The sequence below is a fragment of the Branchiostoma lanceolatum genome, chromosome 8, assembly GCF_035083965.1.
Source record: "Branchiostoma lanceolatum isolate klBraLanc5 chromosome 8, klBraLanc5.hap2, whole genome shotgun sequence".
NCBI lineage: Eukaryota > Metazoa > Chordata > Leptocardii > Amphioxiformes > Branchiostomatidae > Branchiostoma > Branchiostoma lanceolatum.
This window is the reverse complement of record NC_089729.1, coordinates 9874423-9900169: the sequence shown is the minus strand read 5'-3', so window position 1 is coordinate 9900169 and position 25747 is coordinate 9874423. Positions and strand designations below refer to the sequence as shown.

Genomic DNA, 25747 nt, shown 5'->3' with positions numbered 1-25747 from the left:
AGCATGGGAGCGAAACTGGCAGCCAGGAGCCTTCGAAAACATGACATGTGCACCAGCATGCGAAAAACAGGATGTTTTGAGAGCTTTTGCATGAGAAAAATTGTGTAACATGTCTTTATAACGGAAGTTCTTCAGACGTTGGCCCAACTGAGTGCACCAGATGGCATCAGCTTGTGTACATGAAGGTGCAGTGATGACAGGATGACGTCACCAAGTTTATCCGACATGAAAATATCTGTTATTTCATTCACCTTTCATGAACGTTGCATCTGATTTCTCTACAAATCTTCTTCGAAATGGATAAATGATGTCCGGAAAGAGGCCCTTATGTTCAACGGCACCAGGGAACGAACAGGGCAACTTTTCCAAGTCTAGATCTCATTGAAAAGCAGTCAGCGCCGGTGGAAGATTTATCTACTAAGCCCAGCTATGGCCAAGAAAAAGACAGAGACGTTTGTAAGTTGCGTGCCCGTCCGACGATGTATTTCATCAACTTATTTAGAAAGAGATTCTCATGTGTAAACACTGACGGCACAGAAACGCCCCCTATCGTCTACTCTATGCGAATCATTTCAAATCAGCCGTCGTTTCAGCGCGATGTCAATATTAACTCTATTACTGCTAACATTCATTAACATCAATCGACCGGTTTAAATAAATCTACCCCTTAGAAATATAGTGGGTTTGAGATATCTCTAGTGCAGCACCCCGAAGGTATGCACAGTTTAGATATACAGGAGTGCATTATATTGGGTGACGTTGGGTACGTTGTACGAATATCTTTTCAGGGTGGCGCAATAGTGTACCCTGGTGGAATTATGTTAGTAGATTTTACAGAAAAAGCAGGAAGTACCGACAACATTTCTGCGTTGTGCACGCCGATATGGCTAATGCAGTGGTAGGTTCTGTGGAAGCAGTGACAGCAGTACTCGACAAGTGAACGTACTTCTACATGTCAATATACGAGCAGCAGGCGATTGAATCTTTGACCTTTGGCCCCAAAGGTCAAACCGCTACTGACTGAAAGTGAAATTTGTAACATTTTCTTTAGTTTAGAAACTTGCAGCTGTTCAAGACCTACATGTAGAACCTTCCTGTATATTGCCGCCATGGTACTGGTGGGAAGCGTGGTTCTGCCGCACGGCACGATGATTTTCGACGGTGACCCGAAATCTTCGAACGAAGGTTGTCGACAGCGACACGCCGCCCTGGACGAAGGCATGAAAACGTCATGTTCCAGCTTGTACACAGGTTTGTCCATCTTTAGATAGATGTTACTGAGATCGAGAATACAATTTGTTGGCAGACACGTACACATCCACGATATAGGCACCAGTAGGCTTGATGCCTTAGAACTTGATGTTTGTGTGCAAAGACACTTGTCAATAAATAGAATGGGAAATTGTCACCCGGAAGTGAATTACACTTGAGCACAGCGCCGTAGACCAGAATATGGCTGTTGGCAGTTTGCTTTAATAATTAGATAAGATAGCAACTCACGATCATAAATATGCTCATCTGAACCCACTGATATAAAGGCTCAGGATATAACGTTACAGTTTACGCTAGACTTAACGTTACAGCAGATTTGGCACGATTCTGCTTTTCTCTTTTCATCATTCAGTCCAATTTTTTGACGTTCTTAGCTTGCAGTTCTGCTGGTGAGGAGGTCAGCCGTATGACCCCAGACCTGGTTATCCTGCACACCCCACACGGGATCAGCCTGTCCAGGTCCGTGGGTGTGTACGTCAACCCGGTCGCCAAGGGTACGGCGGAATGGAACGACTACTGGGACGACATCAAGGTACGGGCCCGGTGACAGTCGTCGTACGGATTTTTTTGTCGTTGCAATCTCAGCGACCGTCAACGATGATCAAACCAAGGAGGTTAGAATGATCAAACCCATCTCAACCTATATTTTTAACATCACAAAGAGACGAGAGGAAGCCGACCCTATATAGAGTACACGTGGTTTTAGAACCAAATGTTTTAGATAATAGTACAGTATTAGAAGACATGTCAGTGTCATTATATGTACTTTTGATTATTAGGACCCGATAGGGCATGAATGCACTTGTATAATAAATGTTATCAATTATCGATTATATTGGAAAACCCCAAGCAGTGTAACCACAATTATTTGGCAAGCCGCAATTATTTGGCTTGACACCAGGCCCTTCAAGCAATTTTTCTTTTTTATTGCAGCTTTCACCATAAGGTACGTTACAGGATACAAAAATATGTCCAAAACATTTAACGATGAAATTCTTAACTTCCTTAGCTGGAACTTCCAATGGACAAGGAATTGGCCAATAAATTTCTCACCCACCTGGGAGACTGTGGGATAGATGCACAAGGAATCTGCTGTTTCACCAACTATGATGCCCCCTTGCGGTGGGGAGAGGTTGTGCCGCTTTGGTTCATTCAGAAGAACCTAAGGAATCCAGTCAAGTACCTGATAATAAGGTAACAAATACAATAGACACTATCACCAACAGCTTCCATGAAATCAATTTTTCTTGTCAAACATTGCTATACCAAGTTGCCACTGTTGCTTTCTTCAAACCTTGTCGAGGAGGCAACAGTGGTCATTGAAAATTTGATCCGTGAATACCTCAGTGCTGGAAGAAAGTTTAGCATTGTATTAAGTACCTAATTTGTTTTGTAAGAACCAGTGGCAATACTGTACATGTGTCGTACCAGCCAAACCACGGGATACACCGTGATGTATTCCATTTTTTGCCAAACCCATCCTGGACAAAACATATTTCAAGTGCACTTCTCCTTGAAATGTGTGTCTCCCGAGTGGGTATGACATAAATAGAATACAACATGGTATTTCTACATCACCCTTTGTTCCAGCCCTCCCTGGGGTGGCTTGCCCTCCAAGCTTCGGGCCATCCCATGATACGGAATACACTGTGTTATTTTCTATATTTACTTCGTCATTATGTCCTACTCAGCCAGTCCCTGTTGAGAGGGGAGGAGGCCCTAAAACAGCGGCTGTCAGTGGGGAGGGCCCTGTCAGCCTTCATCGACAGCCTGTCTGACACACGTGTGGTGATGGCCATCAGTGGTGACCTGGCCCACACCCATCCCCACAGCTGCGACAACCCGCTGTACCAGCCCAACCCCAGGTGGAACATGCCCGAGGACCCGGAAGCCGCCGGCATGTTCGGCAGGTGCGCTGAAGGGTGGGCCAAGTCTGCACCTACGGACCTGCTCACAAGTGCTGCACTGGAAGTAAAAGTATCAGGTAATGATACAGTCTCCACCTTAACAGTGCCGGCTAAATCGGCATTCATTACACATGCCTTAGTTCATGTGATGTGATTGCATTATTAAGTGGGAATTGTTATTGAAGTGGAAAGGTCCTCTTGAGTTAGAGGTGACTGGCCACAATTAGCAAGCTCTCGGGGAGGAGGCCCAATCAGCTCCTGACAGCGAGAGGTTGTGTAACACATGATATCAATCTAGTACATGTAGTTATCAGAATAATCGTCAATGTCAACTTGTACATATAGAATACAACACGGTGTATTCCATATTCCCTATCACCCGAGGGTGAGACCGAGGGTGTGAAATGCGCCAGGGGTAGAGAAAAGTTGGTGTCCTCGAACAAAAATTCGAACAGTCACTATTCCAACATCAGAATCCAGTATTCAAATTTTCGACAGCGGCACACTCGGCGCACTAGAAATGCATTTTAGATATTCTATGGCAGCCCATGTGATAAATGTAGAAGCCCGTCACGCTGCCCATGTGATAACCCAAGTTATCAACCGGTCCGGAACACCCGTATCGAACGTATTCGCGGTCCAGGCATGACATAAATCTGCTTACCATATGCCTTTTTGGTTTGTACGTATTACGCAGGAGAGATGTGGGACCCAGTTGTTGCGGAGCAGTGGCTGAAGCGTGCCAATGAGCTCCATCCCAAGGCCTTGTCGTGCGGCATTGGTGGGTTCTGGGTGCTTCATGCGATGCTTTACTCCCAGATCGAGCGAGGGGTCAGCTTCTCACACAAGTTTCTAGCCCGGGAAGCGCCAACCTACTATGGCATGATGGTTACATTGTTTTTGAAGAAGCAATAACACATAACTACTGTCTGCCATGCTGGGAGGTTAAATCTAAAAGTCACTAGGTAAATTTGTGTATATTTTTACAGTAATGGCTGAACACAATTTGGCTCTTTCAGGTTCAGCCCACCAACTTGGCAGCTGTGAAACACCCTTAGACAGCTGCTTCTGCCACCTCTGTCGGAAATACATATGATTTGCGTTCAAAGCATAAAGCTAAATAAATAAATAAAGCTAGCTGAACTATAAGCGATACTACGACTATTCAATCCTTGCTGTGAAAAGATGAAACAGGTAATACACGTACATGTTAAAGACATTAGTGTCGTTTCAGTATCTAGCAGATCTAACTGCCTTTATTTCAGACAAACTAGCCAAAGATAGCTAACAGAGAAAGTAATGGGAACTATGTCAATGATTAAGAAGCATCTGTGACAAAATGGTGAAGGAAAATTTTGTGCCTACCTATTTCAGAAAGACACAATTATAATACATTAAAGTATGCTGAGATAATCACATGGAGTATTGTCCTTTGTTGTCGTTCAAATTTCTTAAATGTATATATTTAAATCTCGTAAAAACTTTTTTGGGGTTTACCCAATCAATATTTACATCCAGGCCAAGACAACTTATACTTTCAATACGATCTAATATTACAGTAATAATACAATAAAACAATAATCTTCCTTTATGATGAGGAATGTCAGGTCAGGGTAGTAATATCTGAGTGTCAGAAATACAGTTGCTTATAGTGCTGCAACGTCCCATTGTGAGATAGCCAAGCAAATACATGCATTGCAGACAATGTGACACTAATGGTTTCAGGAGTATCTCAAGCCAGGAGCTCGAGAAACAGCGCCTTGAGAAGACGTGCCTCAAACGTGACGGTGTTCCGTCCCTCATGCATGGGCTCCTCTTCTAGCGGCTGTTCTACAACAGCCGGCACGTCCTTGCCATAGGCTGGAAAACAGATAAATGCACCATTGTTGTTATTGGAGAATTTTCTTAACAAGTCATAATTATGCAGCAACAAGCATCAGCTAATGCATTTTTTGTAATTCATTTCTGTCAATTTGACACCAATCAACTCAAAGAGAATAACTGTTTTTAAAATTGGTTAACTTTTAGCACACTGAAGTAGCCGTTTTGTACCCCATTCTCTATTGGTTACAATGTTAGGCAGCAGGGAGAAGTTTGAAGCTAACTACAGAAAATTTGTATTGTATACCATCAGTTACAAGCATTTTGACATTTCTCTATTATCATATTAACACATCTCATAGTGAAATGTGCCTAATAATGACTTGGTATGTAGGGTGAATGCAATATCAAGAAATTTACAAAACAATCCATGCCCTACATGGCATTGTTAATCTTTTACAGACAAGACAGATTAATCTTTGAAAAAGCCTAACGTTAAAGATCTCAAACCAACCTTCACAGTGCTCCAGGAACTGGATGGACTCCTGTACGATGCTGTCCCTCAGCATGATCATGTGTTTAGCCATGTTCTCTAGCAGGGACATGAAGCAGCGCTTAGCATAGAACCAGGTGTCTGTTCCAAGCTGGGGTAAAAAAAAACAAACAATAATTACTAAACAAAGCCACTCATGCAGCGAGAAAATCTACAAGTTCAGATGAATGCTTTAAATCTGCCTCATTTCTTTTCACAGATGGAATTATTAGAAAATTCTTTCTGGTAGCTGTCATGTATTCTGTAACCTTAAATGATGAGCAATGAAGCAATCGCAGAAATCATGGTAGTCAAATAACTGGAAAGTCAATGATCAGAGTACTTAGGGGCTGGTCTGAAACAAATGTAGACCAGTAAAATGTATCACCTTTAAAGGCATGCTAAACTTAATTTCGTAAAGCATACTGTAGTATGCTAAATATACCACTAAGACCAGTTCTGACTTGTTTCACACTAGTCCATCATAGATTAGCGTTTTTACAACATTTGAAATTCGCGGTGTGGTAATGTAATACTGGCGATGTCCAAAGACCTTTGACCTTTGTGACGTCAGATTCCGAGTCGGCCACACCAGCACCATAGAAATTGCTCCAGATGCCATTCCTCCGACTCGGAATCTGACGTCACAAAGGTCACAGGGCTTTGGACATCGCCAGTATTACATCACCACACCGCGAATTTCAAATGTTGTAAAAATGCTAATCTATGATGGACTAGTGTAAAACAAGTCAGAACTGGTCTTAGTGGTATATCTAACATACTGCAGTATGCTTTACAAAATTAAGTTTAGCCTGCCTTTAATCAATGTTTATGTAAGAATTTACTGAGTTGAGTTGCAACAACAAATTTCAGTGGATGGCACAATGAGATCTTGCAATATCATTATGACCCCAGTTAGATACCTTCTTATTGTAGGGTTCCAAGCTTTTGATAACTCTGGAGATGCCAAACTCATAGTTTCCTTTGGCACAATAGAGTGTCCTGTAGTAAGAAAAAAAGATATTGTTACTAGACAACATGTACAATGTACAGCCAATTATGTCATACCTGAGCCATCATAATGTTCGATACAGATGTTCTGGACTGGTCTGTATTTTACGGTATCCCATTGGCTTCGAGTTCTATCCCACTGGTTTTCATAGAATAATTCAAACAAGCCTTGCATGCTCTGCTTTTGAAAATTAAAATTCCGGACTTGGCCGTTGGAATTTCTGAACTTCTGCACTACAAAAAATATTTTTTCTTGTTTTGCTTATGCCATGGACAATTCTTGTATGGAGAAAAATATTCTTGCAGGAAGAAAATCAAGAAAAAAGAATAAGAAAAACGAGAAACCACAAAAAAAGGCAGTTCTCACACAAAGAACAATTTTCTTATTTTTCTTTAGAGAAGAAAGTTTTTCTGAAAGATTCTCACGCACAAGAATTTTCTAGAAATAAAAGCAAAACTTTCTTTTTTATCCTGAGAATGCAAGAAAAAAATTCTTGCATATTCTTGACCAAATTCAATTCTTAAGAAATACAAGAATTGGTTTCTTATATTTTGTCTTGTTTTTTTAATCTAAGAAGATCAAGAAAGGCGCTTCTTGTTTTTCTTGGTAATGTTTAAGAAAATACAAGAATTGGTTTCTTCCCTTTCTTGAGATATGAAAAAATATTAAGTTATTGTAAGAATTTGCATTCTTGACAATTCTTGTTTTTCTTTTTTTTTCATCAAGCAATATCAAGAAACAAAATTCTTGTATTTCTTGGTGATCGTTAAGAAAATACAAGCAACGGCTTCTTCTCTTTCTTGAACTAAAGCCAACGATTCAGTTAATTTCTGAAATATTCTTGTTTTCATAATTTAGAAATTCTGAGAAGAGCAATTCTCGTTTTTCTTGGGGATTGTTTAGAAAATAGAAGAACTTGGTTCTTACCTTTCTTGTAATATAAATAATACTAGAAATACAAGAAAATTAGGATATTCAAATTGAAAGACAAAGTCATGACTTAGATTGATATTCTTAAATGTTCTTGTTTTTTTGTATCCAGAAAGTTTGAGAAAGACCATTCTTGTTTTTCTTGACAATGTTTAAGAGATACATTGAACACGGCCTTTAAAATTCAAAGACTATATTAAACTTGGCTTGAATATCAAACTTTTAAACAATTTTTTTAGATGTACATAAAAAAAACTTCTCAAAATATGGTGTCTGTGATGTGGCAAGAACGCAAGAATCAATGATGCAAATGCCACTACTAGATAATTCAACCAATGATAACACTTGTCATGTGATCTTTTTCTAACTCCTGATTGGTTCATTCATATCAGTGAAATGACAGTTAGATGAGTTCAGTTGCATGCAGGCAGCCATGGGTCAGCTGCTCTGACTTGTGGATCTGCCTGTATCAATTGAAAGCTCATGTTAGTTTCAAAGCCAGAACCAAGGTACAAGGGAACAAGGAAGACAATGGAGATCTTGGTCTGAACCAAGCAGCTGCAGCATGCAGAAACCAAGTTTGGCACAGAATCGGTGGAAAGCAGTCATGGAAAAGGTCAGTGCCCCCCTCCCCCAACAGTTTATACAAAAATGTACTCCTTCTATTTTTAAAATCCTTGATAAATGTAACCTTGGATAGTTGTAACCATCTAAAGCAACAAGTATTAGGCAACATGATGAGTATACTAGTAGCTTCTGCTTTGGCTCATTTAATTGAAAGAAAAACAATTTTTTTGCTAACAAATGACCTAATTTGCAGATGACCTCAAGGTCATTGGAAGACCACATTCTGTACTGCAGGGTGGTCCTTTGCAAATTATTATGTACTGCTTCTGCACGGTAAACTTGTATAATGATAGGTTTTAAAGAATTTCAATGTATATTTATGAGGTAATTGTTAAGAACCTTCTTTTCTTAGTAAATGATTTTTAGTCTTTAGCCAATGTACAAACAAATTTATGAACTCTGCTACAACTTCATTTAATTCATTGAAAGTACAAATTGATGATATAGTCTTTCTTTTTTCAGTTGTCGGAAGATTGTAGCCCTGCCAGTGACAATGCAACATGTATTGGGATGGAAAATCTTTCCTTTTGAACGGGCTACCAAGACGAAAAAAGCAGATTCTGAAGATATTCTGTAATTATTCTATATGGCGGCCATGTTAGATGTCAGTTTGTAATCTTTCTTATGTTCTACCAGTAATTTTCATTATTACTGTACTCAGCAAAATTGTATTTGTGAATCAATTAGGTGACTATTAAGTTCTTAGAAAATAGGTACTGTAAAAGATTGTCAATGTCAAGTTCCTGTTGTGATAATGAACAATTTTAGAGAAAAATGAATCCATCAAGAACATATTATTTTCATAATAACTCTTGATGTGAGAAAAGTATTCTTGGTGTAAGAAAATTAATCTTGAAAGTGAGAAAACATTTCTTGGCAATAACTTATAAGAATTATATTCTTGGTGTAAAAACATTAATCTTGAAAGTAAGAAAACATTTCTAGGCAATAAGAATTGTATTCTTGGTGTAAGAACATTAATCTTGAAAGTAAGAAAACATTTCTAGGCAATAAGAATTGTATTCTTGGTGTAAGAACATCAATCTTGGAAGTAAGAAAATATTTCTAGGCAATAAGAATTGTATTCTTGGTGTAAGAACGTTAATCTTGAAAGTAAGAAAACATTTCTAGGCAATAAGAACTGTATTATTGGTGTAAGAACGTTAATCTTGAAAGTAAGAAAACATTTCTAGGCAATAAGAATTGTATTCTTGGTGTAAGAACATTGATCTTGAAAGTAAGAAAACATTTCTTGGCAATAAGAATTGTATTCTTGGTGTAAGAACATTAATCTTGAAAGTAAGAAAACATTTCTAGGCAATAAGAACTGTATTCTTGGTGTAAGAACGTTAATCTTGAAAGTAAGAAAACATTTCTAGACAATAAGAACTGTATTCTTGGTGTAAGAACATTAATCTTGAAAGTAAGAAAACATTTCTTGGCAATAAGAATTGTATTCTTGGTGTAAGAACATTAATCTTAAAAGTAAGAAAACATTTCTAGGCAATAAGAATTGTATTCTTGGTGTAAGAACATTGATCTTGAAAGTAAGAAAACATTTCTAGGCAATAAGAATTGTATTCTTGGTGTAAGAACATTGATCTTGGAAGTAAGAAAACATTTCTAGGCAATAAAAATCTTTACCCTTGAAGTGAGAAAAGTATTCTTGTTGTAAGAATATTAATCTTAGAAGTAAGAAAAAAATTCTAGCTAATAAAATGTTTTCGTTTGAAGTAAGAAAAGTATTCTTGTAAGAAAATCGATCTTAGAAGTAAGAAAACATTTCTAGCCATTAAAAATGTTTTCACTTGAAGTAAGAAAAGTATTCTTGTTGTAAGAAAATAAATCTTGGACGTAAGAAAACATTTCTAGCCAATAAAAATGTTTTCACTTGGAGTAAGAAAAGAAATCTTGGTGTAAGAAAATCAATCTTGAAAGTAAGAAACAATTTCCGTGCAGTTAGAATTTTGAACTTGAAGTGAGAAAGTTTGAGCTCTTCAAGAATGATATTCTAGAAGTAACTTAGTCAACTCCTGCAAGAAATATAAGAAAACAAATCTACATACAAGAAAAATTGCAACAAGAAAAATTTGCTTGCCCCATGGACAAGAACGGTTTCTTGGACACAGAAAAATTTTCTTCCTGGAAGACAAATTTTCTGTGTGGAAGAAAAACAAGAAAAAATTTCTTTTCCATTTTTAGTAGTGTGGTGCATTCAGCATCGAACTGTGTGTTTCTCTGGCGCTCCAACCTGCGGTCAGACCGTCTTGTATTCTCTATTCACACCTTGTACAAATCAGATTACTAGTATCCACCGCTTGTCTGACAATTGTTCTTTGAACATACATACCCAATAACCAGGTTGACAATACAGAGGTGGTAGATCTTTTTATCCGGGTCATCATAAGCCACCTGTTCCTCCTCCTTCTCGATCTTCCGCATCAGCTCTTCGGCCTCCTCGTTCTGGCTGGTCATGATGTAGGAGACACAGAGGTTGGCTAGCACTATAGCACTCACATGGAGGATCTGAGGGAGGAAAGGAAACTGCTGGTGAGCGGGGCATGGTCATGAGATTCTATTGATGCTTTTTTACGTAGCTAATCAAGGTTATGATTGTTCAATGCATGTAAAAACTTCCATTGAATGTAACAAAAATAATTAAAAAGTGGACTCTGTATCTCAAAAGAAAAACATATCATACAAATGCAATGTTGACAAATGCATTGTCATAAATCATATCAGGTAGTGAGTCCTGTTCAACATGTTCCAAGGACAATCCATTATTACAGGTGTCATGTCCAACCACACATATAACTGTAACTCATGAAATTTCGCTATGTTTCATTTTTGCAGTATTACTTGTGATCACTCTACCGCAAATTTGTGGCACTGTGAATCCATCTCCCTTGTATGACTACTCTCCTATGGAATTGTTTCAATCACAAATTCATAACACAGGGAAAATCTCATTTTCCCTCCTACCACAAATTAAAACCACAGCAAAAGTAAACAAATTTACAGTACAATCTGTCCCATCCTTCTTACGTTATCATAGTGTTTCTTGACGATGGGTTCGTAGAAGCCTGTGGCCTCCTTGAATTTGCTCTCTTGCATGAAAAGGACGTGGGCTACGTTCAGTCGCCACATCTCGTGCTCGTTGCAGAACTCCACGGACTTGCGGAAGATCTTCTCCACCTGCGAGTAGTTCTCCAGGTCCCAGTAGATCTTAGCTTGTGCCATCAGGATGGGGATGTACCTGGTGTAAATCATGATTGGAATAAAATTGGTTTAAATACCAGGGCACATGGCCAAAAAATATCCTTTTTGGGTGTAAAAATGGCCAAAAATAAATCATTTTGGAGCAGGGTATAAATGTATGAATGAAGTTCAGTGGACATAAGTCTTAGGCACCCTGAAATCAAATTTCATGTCATTTAATCTTATTCTAATGCCAGGGTAAATATGTAAAAATGGGCGAAAATCCCAAAATAACTCATTTTAAAGGGATGTATGCTAAAAAGAGTGAATGAAGTCCTGTGGGCATATGTCTTAGGTACCCCCATACCAAACTTAAGGTTTTGATTTTAATACCAGGACACAGGAGCAGATGATATACATTTTTGGTCTAAAAAGGGCCCCAAATCCTAAAATATACTTCTTTCTGGCTTGGGATTGTTACGCAAAGTACCATTTCCACAACTTAATTACTGTTGATTAAAGCAAAGGTCCAAGCAACAACATGGAAGAATATGATCCTTAGGTACACTTAATGAGCCTAGCAACTACTGTAGGGAAAACATACTGAATACATGCATTTATGTATGTTAATTTACATACTTGTTTGACAGGCATGCAAGCTTTGTAATCAGCTTTTATGCATCATTGTCCTGAACGTACAGATACTGTAACTTGAACACTCACCTTTCTAATGCTTCATCATACTCATTAACAGTTTTCTTCACAGACTCATCATCATGATTCTGTCTGGCTTCTTGTACCTGCAGATTTCCAGAACAAAAGAAGCTATTAGTATTTAAACACAATGATATGCTCAGTGCCTATCTGCTTATCTCTTTAACTGGTTTCAGTGGAGAGATAAATGTAGAATAAAAGCAGTGTGAGTGTGGTTGTTTTCTCGGCAACCTCTTTGAACTTAAAACCACTGTGAAAATGCTTGTTCTGTCTTCTAGCTGCTACCACCTTGTTTCATCCTCAAATCACGCTCCAATTCCTCCCTACCACAAAATTAAATCATCACGAATGTACATTGTAAATGCATAGTTACAGTAAATATAGATGATAAAAATGGAGACTCTACATCTGTAAATATGAGCTTTGGCTTTTTTTTTTTAAATTTATCTGCTTCAGACACACAAGGATGAGTAAATGAATTTGTGCATTGTGACTCTGTGCCCTACCTGCTTGGTTAGTTTCCTGAGCTGATCAGTCTGCTTGGATGCCATCTCATCCAGCTTTCTGTAGGCCTCCTCTGGTGCAGTCTGACATGTTATCACTGCATCCATGAAATCATACAAAGTCTGGAAGGACAGAAAACACACATTCAAATGTCACCGAATCTAACAGCACTAACATACTGTAATTTCTTTCACTGTAACTTTATGTTCACTGTTTTTATTGTCACCTCTGTACCGTGAACTTATCATCACCGTGAAAACACCTGTTGTAATCATCTATGACTCCTTCACACATCCGTTCTGTAAACCACTTGGAGCCACTGTGAAGTAAAAGTTCAGTGAAAATGTCCATTTTCCTTACACTGTGAAATTTTGCTACCATGAAGATAAAGTGAATTACAGTATCAAACATAACATATGCGTAAAAACTCATCTGAAGTTTTACAGTATCCTTTGATTAAAGAAAACCAGTAAGTGATTTGAAGTGGTATACGTGTACAAGTAGGCATTATACTTACAGGGCTGAGGTACTTGTATGTGAGGTGTGCATTCTCTGCAAGGACGTCTGCTGCCAGGTCATAATACTGTGGAGGACACAAATCAGTATACATGAGAATCTTATCAACTTTGAAATCAGAACCATCTTTGTTTGAGGTATCTGTTTTCACATGCAGACTTCACATGTTGCAAAAGTAGTAAATCAAGAGCTTTCTTAACCTTCAGTTCACTGAAGTAGCCTTTTGGTAACCCATTCTCTATTAGCTACAGGGTTAGGCAGCAGGGAGAAGGTTAAAGATGCATTTTCTTTGTAGTTTCCTTGTATAACTGTGTCTTCAACCCAAGCTTCACTGCCCAGTTCAGACTACCAGGGGGTCACAGGTGCACTTTCATAAGATCATTAGCAAGTTGAGAAACTTAGAACATTCGCCAAATGACAGTTACTCAAGCAACTGGATAAAATTTTGAAACAGACGTTTCAGACAGCATCTGGTGTAGGCATGTCACAGCATTTTTTTTGGTAAGATATAACTTGCTGAAATTGTTGCCAAAGTACAGATCAGATTCTTCCGCTTAATATGCTTTTTATCCTGTCAAAATCGGACAAAGTTGAAATTTTTCAGAATTTTTCAAAGTTGAAAAGTTGGACGTTTTCATTAGAAGACGCTTATCTATTGGCCCTATGGGAATGTTTGACCTCAACATGGCACCAGAAATGACCACAAGTCCACAGTTATTTACATACGTTTTAATGTAACTGTTAAACACTTTGACCAATATTGTTCAAATTTTCAGCATTTAAAGATAATGTAACTGCACAGACTGTCATGTTGTTTTTTTGGACCTATATTCAGTATCTTATCTTAATTAGCCCTAATTAACCCTAACTAATTTATTCATCCACAATAGTGCCAATCAATAACATACATTTCTAAACATGCTGAAAACTGAAGAAGGAACTACATGTTCCGACTATCCTGTTGTTGAACAGATCATTATGAGAATAATGTATTTTTGCAGTCTTCGCTAATTGCAAGATATGCAAATGAGGGTAATTATCCTCAACAGAGGATGAACTGAACTGATCCTCAAATACACATGTACAACAAGTTGTTTTACTTATCCCTATTTGTACTACCTATTCCCTAAAACAACTTTCAACTGTTAACCTACATTACATGTTGACTTAACTACAGGAATTTTTACAACAGGAGCAATAATAGATCTATATGAAGATGTGTTAATTGGCAATAAACTAATAAGGCACATATAGTAGAAGGCATACATTGTTATTGATACTGATATTGGCTGCTACATGAACTCACTGATGTTGTAAGCTTGCTGAAACAGGTTCCTAACAATATCTATACTTTAAAAAATTTAATATTCCAATGCTTAATTAGTTAAATATGCTAATCAGAATGATAATAGTATTGTGCTAATTATAAGTATCAATACCTATGTTACCCATTCTAATATAGTAATAAGATCTCTGATTGGTACAGATAATAATGTACCTACAGTACAGCGGACTTACAACTTACTTTCTGACTAGTACAGTATCAGTAATTAATTTAGTGTTCAAGTTATTCTCCTGAAGTAGCTTCTCCCTTCGAAAATTTGAAGGAAATTGAATTCTAGTCACCAAGCACTTGATCTGATGTTTGTGGTATCTTCAACTTGTTCAAGTTTGCTTGAAGGCAGCCCACGTTCTCTGCATAGCTGTACCAGATATGCCACCTTTGTATCCACTGGAAAATCAAAAAAGGACATCTGAATGAAGATCATACAACTGTGTGACAAATCGTAACGCTAGTGTATATACACAACATAATTACGACAGTGGAAAATTGTTTGTTGCGTCCAAAGTATGCCATATTATCGGATATGAAAGGTATATTACATTCAGCATAAAATATGACCATTCTACGGTAAATAGCGCAGGATTTATGACAATAAGTTCAATTTCGAGCACATACAAAGTGCGCGATCTCACGCCCCCCTCCCCCGTCACGTATGCGCACACAGCGCACGTCATTTTTCGGGCTGTCGAAAAAATCTCTCAAAATGTATCGCTAAACCCACAAGCCAAACTCGCCTAAATAGAACCAAAAACTACACCATGATAACCATAATATATCTATATTTGCGACAGTATAGGGACAAAGTTGCTAAGTTCAAGAAAAATAGCAAAAATGTCCACTTACTTCTGGAGGTTTCTCCCGTTTCTTCCATATCTCCCGCCTAGAATCACGTAGCAATTTTGTCCCACCACTGGCGTGAACCTTGATCTCTGCCCTTTCACCTGAAACCATTCCCAGAGTTCTCCGTGCTACACCGGCTTGTGGCTTTTGAGTTGAAAATGGGACTTCCGCCGGGCGGGCCTCAAAATCGCGTGCCGCGTTCGCGGCGTCAGAACGGGGCGGTTTTTCGGCTGCATCGCCAACTTAGATGATTTTTAGCTCCTTGTTCGATAGATATTTTCAACTAAAAAGATGATAGTGTGATAGCAAACCTTCCATAGATTATTGACAACGATTTTCATTGGCAAAATACAAACGGTTGATTTTTAAGATTTTTTAAAAGACATTTACTGCCTGGCGCGCTGCCGCGTTCTAATGGAGAAACGCGGAGGTTCGACATGCCTATCTGGTGTCTTTCATCTGTCAGTGACTGAGTTAGAACAATATTGGTTAAACTGGGGAATAGATTGAACATAGAGAATGAAACTGTTACACACCAGGAACAGAAGCTGTAGTCGCCATCTGAAAGCTTCTCACCACAGCTTCTATCTGTCATGCATAACAGTATAATTCTCTAATAACTATGTTCAATTAGAACAACACACTTGTGGGAGTCATTCTCTCACCTCATACTTGATATAAAGGAGAAGCAGGTTGCCGAACGTCTCTGGAGGAAACGGGTTCTGCTGGAGTAGAAACTGCAGCTTCTCGAAGCCCTGCGTGGGGTTGTTGTCCATGTTCATCAGCGCCTGGTTGTGTAAGGTCACAGGATCAAGTTCCTCCTCTGCCCGGGGAGGCATGTCCGTCAGGGCCTCTTTGGCTGCCTCATCTGTGTGAGACGGTACAAAATACAGGATAACGTTAAACAAGGTCATAACAGAGAATATATGATTGTGTACATTTGGTGAAGGGTGTTATTGTACCTTTACTTGTGGTGAAGTTGTGTGAAGTTAGCCTGCTATCCATCCCTATTGTAGCTGGTGGGTTTCCTCTAGTCCCCCCCTCCATAAAAAGGGGACTGGTGGGTTTCCTCTAGTCCCCCCTCCATAAAAAGGGGACTTAATAAACCCAGCAGATACAAAACAGGTTATAGCTATAATAGACCAATCCCATAGCCCCATGAAGACATAGAATTGCAAAATAAAAACACAAAAAAGCAAATATTTGATGGACATATAGCCACTCTGTCATTGGTTGAAATGCTAACTGCCATGCTATCATTGGTCTGACTGCTAATTGATGGACAATAAGGATCGGTCTACAGGGATGAATAGCAGGCTAGTGTGAAGTCCTGTAAAAGAACCCAATTCCTTAAACCCGACCCTGGAAAGAAGAGAGTGTGCAACCATTAAATTGCTGTGCCATGGAATGTGATAACAAAGAAGGTAGTGGCAGCAACGTGCTAGTGCACAAGGGAGGTTTGCTCCAACAGTGTACATGTACATGTTTTTAAATAACATACACTGTCTGGAGTGTTACATATATCACTTCTGGTGGTGGTTTTCAGTTCCATCTACAGTGCACCTCATGTTGATATCACATTTCATACATTCTGAGAGGGACTCTTTTAAGGAAAATTGACATAAAATTAAACCTCATCCCAAAATTGGAGTGCATTCTCTTGATTTGTTGTGAGAGAAGATACATTTTGTCAATATTCTTGTGTGTCAAATTCACCTCATGTGCATTAAGCCTAATTCTCTGTCCAAGAAGTGCCACTGTGCCACTTATCTAGACAGGTATTCTAGCTCTGTTTGCTCCTTTGATCACTTCTGTCATTGTCTGTGCAGAAAAGCCTGGCACTTGTTCATAAAGAAATGATTGGCATTTTAACATTTGCTTAAAATATAGGTGAGAGTTCTGATTGGCTCTGAGTCACCACGGCCCTCGTAAAGAGGTTTTAACGGGCATTCCAAAATTTGACCCCCATTTGTAGGTATTATACTGCTTCTGCAAAATATTGGATTCCCAAAATATTGCAGGACGTAAGGACAGGGACAGGCTATTTTCTGCGTGGAAGCAATAGTTGCAACGAACCTAAGCTAGAATAAGATGGATTCCACCGGCAGACTACCACTCTTCTAGCCATCACATTCCTTCACCCTATCCCTTGTTACTGTTACTGTGTATGATAACATAATGACACAGTGAGTTGTGCAGGTGAATTATACCATGGATCCTGATGGCTGCCTCGCCTGCTGGAGCTGATACTGGGGGACAAATGTAGCAATGTCTTCAGTAGAAAATATAACCGTAACCTTTCATATGTCCTTTTCTTTGGAAATATCAGATAAAGAATTACATGTACATGTGCTGCGTATCTCCCATGCTCACCATACAGGCTACATGATGCAGGTCTACCACATGTCAGAAATACGCTGGTTATAATATATGATAAAGATGCACAGGCAGGCCGAGTCCGTGACCTGTGTATCCATTTTTCTTGTTAATGATCTCATGTACAAGTATTGAATCGTTCTGCCATGTCAATCTATTGATGCTGAAGAAAAGTCAAAGATGTCACTTGGAACGTCCCAAAATAATCTCTGCATCATATCCTGTTGTAGAGATTATCTTTAAATATTGTTAACCTGGATGTCTAACCTTCATCAACATAAAACTGTAAATGGCCCTTACCCAAGCAACCGGATAAAATTTTTAAACAAAAACTGTCGTTTGGTGTATCTTTTTACCTGGATGTCTAACCTTCATCAACGTAAAACTGTAAATGGTCGGAGACCTAACCAAGTACATAGTGTACAAGTAACTAAGTAGCAGATAGTATGATACTTACAGTTCTTGAGCTGATGTTCTATAGCTGCCTTGAGGTTGAAGGCCTCTATGAGAGCCGTCTCATGTAGGATGAGCGTGTTCCCAACACTCCTCACATCAATCCCCTCAGTCGTCATACCAACACTCAACTCTGTAGGGTGAGTACAGTACATGTCATCAGTCAGACAGGTCTTTTTTACGCTCCAGGTGTCTAAGTTAAGCCCCTATCTCACTGGACCCGCAGTACGTTGGTGACCAAGCAATTTGACTGCGCTCTCAATGAATTTTGTTGTCTTTTAGTCATACTAACTTGTACGTTTTGCATGATATTCCCATTATAAAGTCATGGGTAACATAGATCCAGGTTAGGACACAGTAACGCCACCAACATGCCGCAGGTCCAGTGAGATAGGGGCTTTCAGGTAAGTTGTGTAACATGAGACTTAAGACTTTCAATGAAGTTTTTTTTCATTTGGACCCATCAATTTTCCTTTCACAGGACTAAATTTTGAGTTTCCTATGGTGCGAGCATTCTTCATCTTCTGTTACAGCAGAGATGCTAATAAGATCAAAATACATGTGTATACCTTGATCCTACCCTTGATCCTACCCTTATATCAAAATGGCATTCAACTACATGTATGTTTACTGTTGAGAGCAGAATGTATATGCAATTTCAACAGATCAAAGCCAATTTTACCGATGGCCCAAGAACACTGCCGTAACTCTGTTTGGCAACACATTTTACAACTTTGTGACATGTTTGATTTAAAAGGTAACTGTTAAATGTCCTTAATATCCTACCTGGATGGTCCCTGATTCCCCTCTCAATGATGTCTGCTATGTGTTTCAGGGCTGGTGCATACTGCCTCATGCTGTAGTAGCACAAGGCTATATTGTAGGACAGATCTGAGGGAATAGAGAAAAAATGCATACATCACTCAGAGCTCTGAAGAATTCTGAAACTGAGGAGATCTGTTTTTATCTGGGCAAACTTTACAGATATTTCATACACTTTGTCTGATGAAGGATCAATCTATTTTTCTTCAATACATTATTAGCTTTTTCACTTGTTCCTCAGGCAATGGTTTAAAGTAAAAGGGATAGAAGAAACTCACCAGCTTTGTACCCAAGAATCTGCATGGCAGTGGTGAACTTATGACACGCCTCCTCATAACGCCCCTCCTAGAAGATAAGAAACGTAGTTTGGTAATGTGGACAAATAGAGATTCATATCAAAATAGGTAATGGTAAGGTGCCATAGCCTTTCAGGCCGTAGGGGCAGTGGGTTATCATCCACTGTGTCTAGGGCACGGTATTGGAAGGCAGAACCCATCCCTCTCCTTTCACCACCTATTATCTCCCCAACCAAAGTCAGGTACCCATTTTTACACCTAGGTGGAGTGAGGCAAGTCGTGTAAAGTGCCTTTTCCAAGGACTCAAGGTCTAGCCAGGAATGCCGAGAATCGCAGACGTTACCTCTAGATCTTGTGTCAGTCTGCTAGCCTAGCCACTTGACCACCCCATATCAAAAAGTTCATACATAAAAAACATGACACAGAAACTCAAGGAAGGTTTACTGTACTTCTTAATTTTTTGGGTCAGTTTTGGCAGGTGTATCAAACAACATAGACCGCATGACTGTAAGTACAAGTTTGTCTGATATCTTAAAAACAAAAGACTTTGCCTATAGATATGTGTAATCTCACCTTGTAGAGGAGACAGCCAAGGTTGATGTCTGTGTCAGGGTCTTCAGATGGACCTTGTTCTACAAGGCTCTGTGGAAAGAATTCCAAACATTTTCTTAAGTGATAACAACAATGTGACCGGCATATTTCCCAAGTGGTTAACTTATGTTACTATACTGTCTGACCAAGCTGATACTTCTGCTACTATAGATATATGTTACAGGAGGCTCTAAAGTCTAAGGTAAGTCTACTGTAACTAGTGTAAGAAGTTATCAACATGTTTTATCTTTGTTTCACCATGGTTTGAATATTTCATGTGGCTTGCCCAACAGCAGTTGCTCCATAACCTCGAAAGTCAGCCCTGTCGGGTAGTAGTTAGCCCACCCTATAACGCCTACCTGAGCGCTGTGCGACAGCCTCCTGTCAGGTGATAACTGACAGTGCTGCTGCTAAGCTGATCTGAGGACTGGGGCTTATGAAAAAAAAAGAAATGATTGACAAGATGCTGACCTTTGCCCCAGACAGGTCCTCCTCCCCATACTTGATGGCTGCCTGAAGCTTCAGGATCTGACGGGAAGAAAATGGCAACCTTTATCATACAAGTCTCTGCTTCTGGTAACACACATATGACGTACACATGTATCTTTGGGTACATTTCATGGTTCAGTAATCTATGTGATACAGCCATCATACCGGTACATGATATGCGAACATGTCATTATGGACAACCAAGATGAAATTAACTATACTTTGGTCAGCATGGAAATCCGAGTGTGCAGGTCTAAATATTTAGCATGACTTCTGACACTTGGACTTCCAGTACAGTTTACCTTACCTACTATTATGTAATGTTGCATGTCTATAGCATTCACTTCAGATACCTGTCGAGTCCATGTCCACAATAGTATTCCTTTGCAAAGATATAACTGACTGTCAGTTCTATCTTTGCAAAGTAACACTACTGTGGGCATGGACTCTAACCAGCCTTAAGCAAATCAGAGAATCACCTAAATATTTCTTTAGGTAAAGCCAATTCTCTGATTGGCTGACAGATGGTTTGAGGCCACACCCACAGAAATGGAAACCTCAGTCTGGTCTAGCAGTAGCCTGAGTACCAGCCTTTTTAGTTTCCGTCCGCTACACAAGCTCCGCTGCGCTACCCAAGCTACGCTCCCGGCCCGCTTTCAGCGGAGCTTGTGTAGCGGACGGAAGCTAAAAAGGCTGGTACTCAGGCTAGTCTAGCAGAGCCTACCCAAGGTATATTGTGGGTGAGGCTATGCATATAGGGGAATGCCAGATATGAACATTTGGATACCTTAGCCTGGTAAGCTTGACTCTCCAGAGTGAAGGTTGCCTTGGTGGCCTCCTGGTACATACAGGCCTTGTACAGGGACTGGGCATGGTACAGCTTGTAGTCGTCCACTTCAGGGTGAAGCTGGGATAGCTGTTCATAACACTCCGCGGCGTTGACAAAGTCCTGCAGCTGGTAGTAGCAGTACCCCAGCAGGGACAGGGCTGGGCGGGACTGGGGAGCACAAGGTGGATGGGATTAACATTAGGGATGTCCGCTTGGACGGGACATAAACTATAAGCTGGAGGTAATGTGTTTAAGAAGAGCCACAAGTTCAGCACATTAAAGAACCTGCCACATATTGAAATGAGTAGGTTCATCGCAGTGTGAGTGGATCAAACATTACACCTCACAGTCTGGTCCCAGAGTTTACATCTTGAAAAGGTGATGGTCACCAGTTATGTCAATCCTTCCACAAGTGTGATAAATCTCAATACATAGATAAATCAACAATACACAGTGACAATAAGCTTAAGACGGGTGGTCACTATACAGGCTTTTCATGTGACATCATTTGCACCATGCTGGATTACAGTGTACATCTCTTCCTCGTAACCACACCAATGTGCTGTTGCTTGATACAATAAATAATTCCAATTACCCGCCAACATTGTCGCAAAGGGATTCAAATCAAGATTACATAATATGACGTGAAAAGTCTCTTCAGACCTGGCTCAATTAATCTCCAAGCAGATCTTGGGGGACAAAATTGTGACGGTTGCTGACAGCAGCCGTGTGATCAAATCTTGGGTCCAGTCAGGAACCCAGGGTGCGAAATACTTTTTTGAGCCAGGTTGCCCGGTGGGCAACCTGGGGGAAAAGCTAGGTTGCACATCAAAATTTCAGGTTGCCCCACCTACATTCACCATTTGCGGTGACATAAAAAATGACATCTTTCGGGAGTGATATATTGGGATTTTCGAAAAAATTGGGCATAGGTTCCCCGGCTGGCCCCTATCCGGGGGCCACGGTGCCTCAAGTTCAACAAGTTGAAAAATACACAATGGTATTTTTTTTACTTGGAACAAGGCAAGTAATGATTCACATAACCTTGAATGATAAGTAAATAGATAACTCTAAAACTTATTTATTCACTAACATCCTGGAAAGTAATTTGAAAAAAAATATTCATGCAAACTTATATACTGTCAGAAGTAAACACCAAAACCAAGGACATTATCCTTGACCAAAACAGTACAGTATTTCAAATCAGTTTTGTATATTTTTTTTACAACAATACAACAACAATACAACAACAATAAAGAAAAATTACTTAATTTTGCCCCTACAAATAAACTAGTAACTGTGTTGGAATCATTATCAAACTTTAATGAACCTGCAGTGTCAAACTCATCTACATGCCAGAGTAGTGTCCTCATTTACATGAGAAAGTACCTCATTCACATGAGACAGTACCTCATTCACATGAGACAGTACCTCATTTATATGAAAGAGTACCTCATTTGCATGTTTGGAAGACTTGATGGGTACACCCTCATGCTGCAACAGTACCTCATTTACATGAGAGTACCTCATTTGCATGAAAAGTAGCTCATTTGCATGTTCAGGAGACTTCAAGGGTACACCACATGGTGACCATGTTGATTTGCCGACACTGTCGACGGCAGTTTATTCGCCTTTTTCCAGCGCTAATTTCACGATCTATGAACAGGTTTGGATGGCTTAGAACAAAAAGGTGTTGATTTCTGTGTTTCAATTGAAAATTTACTGAATTTTATGAAAGTGACACTGTTTTTGTGAGCTTACTCGGCTCAAATTGGGTTCTCAGGCTTCATAATCTTGGGTTGCGCACTGCGCTAGCTGCGTGTGGAAATTAGTTGCGCCAAGCAAAATGTGCTTGCGCGGCGCAAGTGCGCAACCGGGTATTTCGCACCCTGGGAACCGTCACAATTTTGTGTCAAAATCTGACAGTCACATCATCACCATTTTAGGTTACCTCATAAATCATAATCATGTACATGTACATGTACTAACATGCTGAAAACTTCCGTCATGTCATGATGTACTACACATCATCCCTGTAGAGTGAAGGAAGAAACCATGATGATGAGTCTTACCTTTGGGTGACTCTGCAACTCCAGATTCAGCAGATGGACAACATCGATAAACTTGCCCTCTTTGATCTGTAATACCACATAATGGTTAGATATACATATACGTATTGCGCTCTTTATGTAAAAAGCTCGTGTTAGGGATGTATTTTATAGTAATAAAGATATCTGTGATAAAACCTGTAAGATATATCATCAGCTACAAAGAGAAAAGCTAGGCAAGCAAAAATTATATACAGATATGCAGTACCTGGATACCACAGTATAGCTAATAATAATACTAGTATGCTGCTATCATAATTTCTTGCAAGTTTATATCACACCTCAGTAAGATCAACTGTTTTCCTTCCTGCTCTGACTTAGTCTGAAGTAAAGTTTAAAACTTGCACATAATCTTCAAGGGCACGAAGTTTTCATTTGAAAATAAAAGCTAGATTCGTATAATTATCAAGGTTTAAAAAAAAGGATTTTTAACCTCCTTGGTATGGTATTATGACGTATGCTGTTTATGTAACCTTATTTGTTAGCAAGTTACGTGTATAACATTGATGTGTTGTAGTTTAGCTGTAATCTCTACCAATTGCACCACAATTCCTATCGTTCTATGACACTCAAATATCCTTGAAGCCCTCGTTACAAAGATTACATTTGTAAAACTTCATGACTGAAACTTGTGATCAGATTCTATTTGCACCCTCGCCTTCCAGACTTTCAACCACAGACAACTCACCATTCGATACACTGTGGCCGTGTATTCCCCTTCCTTTGGCTGCAGCAGTGAATCCATGCTGTTTCTTTGAGGTTACCTGTTCGTTTTAGTCGCTCAAAACTAAAGAAAACCTGACAACACACCAGACTGTTCAACACTACCGCCGCCGTTTTTTCGTCTCTAGGAATGCCAACTACCCCGATGGTCCTACCAATACCTGTTTTTGATTGGCTAGGTGGTGGAAAGTAACCGAATTTGATTGGTCAGTTGTTGTTAGGGAGGTAGGTTGGTGTGACATACGGGAAAGCTTTTTGACCTTTGACACCTACCTGATATTTACTACTGTCTAAGTACAACCGTGCACCGGTCATATACATCGACCAATGTTATTCACCACGTTGTATTATTTCAGCCAGTAGGTACCCATCTGAGTAATGAGGCTGTTGTAACGCGCTCGAGGCACCTCCTCGAACACGGGACCCCCATTTTTCGTCTCTTCCGAAAGACGGTGCAGCTCCGACAAATTATCCTCTTTATCAGTTTATGTGCTATTCTTCTTGGAATCGCCTATTATAGACAATTTTTTGCGTTTCGGCGCATGCGCGCCGGAACGCATTGTCCTGGCTTTTACCTTCAAGGAAGGAAGCTTGGTTCAAGCTTGGTTCAAGCTTGGTTCAACACTGTGTCGCACACAATAAGACCTTATATGGCAATACGTTCCCAAATCCTTGTATAGCCGTTGCCTTATATGGCAAGAGAGCACGAAAAGGCAGGCAGGCTAGATTTGCATGTGACACAGGAGGGCGACCGCATGTAACTGCTACAACTGTTCGGAAATATCATTGCATTGTGGTTTCGGACTTTGATATCCTGAAAAATGACCATATTACATCTATTCCACAAGATTGCAGAAGAAAAAAAATGATTTCGTCAAGAAAACGACCAAAAATCGGCATAAATGATACCATATAGTGAGGTTATAGCATTACGTCCAGAGTAACTAGTTACGTACCGCAGCTTGGCCGATCTGGCAACGCGAAGCACTTCGGACCCAGAAGATCCGGGTTCGTGTCCGTGCATGGATTTTTTTTTCTTTTTAGATATTGAATATCAAAAATATATATTGATATTATATTAATCTATCAATATCATATTTATGAATATCATTTTTTTTCATTAATAAATAAAGAAATATTTTATATTTGTTATTTTTAAATATTCATTTAATATATACAAGGCCTTTGTCTTATGAACAGGACTTCATAGATTCCAAACCCGGCATTCGAATTTTTCTGTTCATTGTAATGGAAAATACCGTGCAGCGGCTCCTATGCGCGGTAAGATGATTCTTGCAAAACACTCGCCACTAAACTTCTATCCCCGATGTAAACAGAGGCTCTTGATGTTGTTTGCAAAACAGCGATTCTTTGTTACAGTAGCAAATGCTCCATTGCTCAGTATCGACTTCATTCAGACAACACGGACGTGGAAAGTGGCGCCCCTCGGCACAAAACTATGGGAATTTTCATGAATTTTAGCAAAATTACCCAGGAAAATAAGGAAGAAATGTTGTAAATGCGGAAACCAGAATAATACGGATGAGGTAGCTGTTGATTTGTTTAACATTTGGTAGTCATTTTAGATAGAACCTTAGCTGTTATGAACTTCTATTTCACTTAATTACCATAGTGCTGATGATTCAATGGTGCTTTTTTCAAATTTTATGTTTTATTGCGTGCCATGTACATAATTACATTGATAGCTTTTATAATGAGCCTATTATACATTTTACAAATAAGTACAAGTTGTAGGCCAAGACCAGCTTTTTCAAAAGCACTTAAGTTAAGTGACGTAACTTCAAAATTGCTTTCCCCAATCTGCCTTTCTCTATTAAAACA

General features: G+C 39.4%; 2 protein-coding genes and 2 long non-coding RNA genes across 6 annotated transcripts; 2 read left to right on the top strand and 2 right to left on the bottom strand.

Annotated features, from left to right (window-relative positions):
- The first annotated feature begins 181 nt into the window (after positions 1-181).
- On the top strand, positions 182-4595 carry LOC136440015 (uncharacterized). Of its 2 annotated transcripts, XM_066435757.1 has the most exons (6): positions 182-456; positions 1052-1251; positions 1647-1804; positions 2282-2466; positions 2964-3256; positions 3877-4595. In XM_066435757.1, the coding sequence occupies exons 2-6, from the start codon at positions 1110-1112 to the stop codon at positions 4092-4094; spliced, it is 996 nt and encodes a 331-aa protein (XP_066291854.1). In that variant the 5' UTR covers positions 182-456; positions 1052-1109; the 3' UTR covers positions 4095-4595. The 2 variants fall into 2 exon arrangements, with proteins under 2 accessions (XP_066291854.1, XP_066291853.1); XM_066435756.1 differs by lacking the exon at positions 182-456 and having other exon boundaries at positions 824-1251.
- Positions 4403-24057, bottom strand: LOC136440012 (intraflagellar transport protein 70A-like). Of its 2 annotated transcripts, XM_066435753.1 has the most exons (18): positions 23871-24057; positions 23147-23212; positions 21033-21242; positions 20228-20284; positions 19739-19807; positions 19148-19214; positions 18834-18938; positions 18052-18180; positions 17429-17467; positions 15884-16086; positions 13035-13100; positions 12520-12639; positions 12023-12099; positions 11147-11357; positions 10452-10627; positions 6456-6534; positions 5515-5644; positions 4403-5039 (listed from the first exon to the last, which is right to left on the bottom strand). In XM_066435753.1, exons 1-18 carry the CDS (start codon positions 23925-23927, stop codon positions 4912-4914), a joined length of 1989 nt encoding a protein of 662 aa, XP_066291850.1. In that variant the 5' UTR covers positions 23928-24057; the 3' UTR covers positions 4403-4911. The 2 variants fall into 2 exon arrangements, with proteins under 2 accessions (XP_066291850.1, XP_066291851.1); XM_066435754.1 differs by lacking the exon at positions 17429-17467.
- Positions 6772-9764, top strand: LOC136440016 (uncharacterized). Its single transcript, XR_010756607.1, has 2 exons — positions 6772-8090; positions 8564-9764. It is a non-coding gene; the product is annotated as an uncharacterized lncRNA (long non-coding RNA).
- Positions 22310-22970, bottom strand: LOC136440017 (uncharacterized). The gene is made up of 2 exons (XR_010756608.1): positions 22581-22970; positions 22310-22484 (listed from the first exon to the last, which is right to left on the bottom strand). It is a non-coding gene; the product is annotated as an uncharacterized lncRNA (long non-coding RNA).
- Positions 24058-25747: the final 1690 nt, after the last annotated feature.

Coding starts and splice junctions, on each gene's coding strand:
- LOC136440015 (XM_066435757.1), top strand. CDS start 1,110: ATGGTACTGGTGGGAAGCGTGGTTCTGCCGCACGGCACGATGATTTTC. Junction 1,252..1,646: donor ATGTTCCAGCTTGTACACAG/GTTTGTCCATCT, acceptor TGACGTTCTTAG/CTTGCAGTTCTGCTGGTGAG. Junction 1,805..2,281: donor ACTACTGGGACGACATCAAG/GTACGGGCCCGG, acceptor TAACTTCCTTAG/CTGGAACTTCCAATGGACAA.
- LOC136440012 (XM_066435753.1), bottom strand. CDS start 23,927: ATGGATTCACTGCTGCAGCCAAAGGAAGGGGAATACACGGCCACAGTG. Junction 21,243..23,146: donor AGTTGCAGAGTCACCCAAAG/GTAAGACTCATC, acceptor TGTGCTCCCCAG/TCCCGCCCAGCCCTGTCCCT. Junction 19,808..20,227: donor AGGACCTGTCTGGGGCAAAG/GTCAGCATCTTG, acceptor TTCTTTCCACAG/AGCCTTGTAGAACAAGGTCC.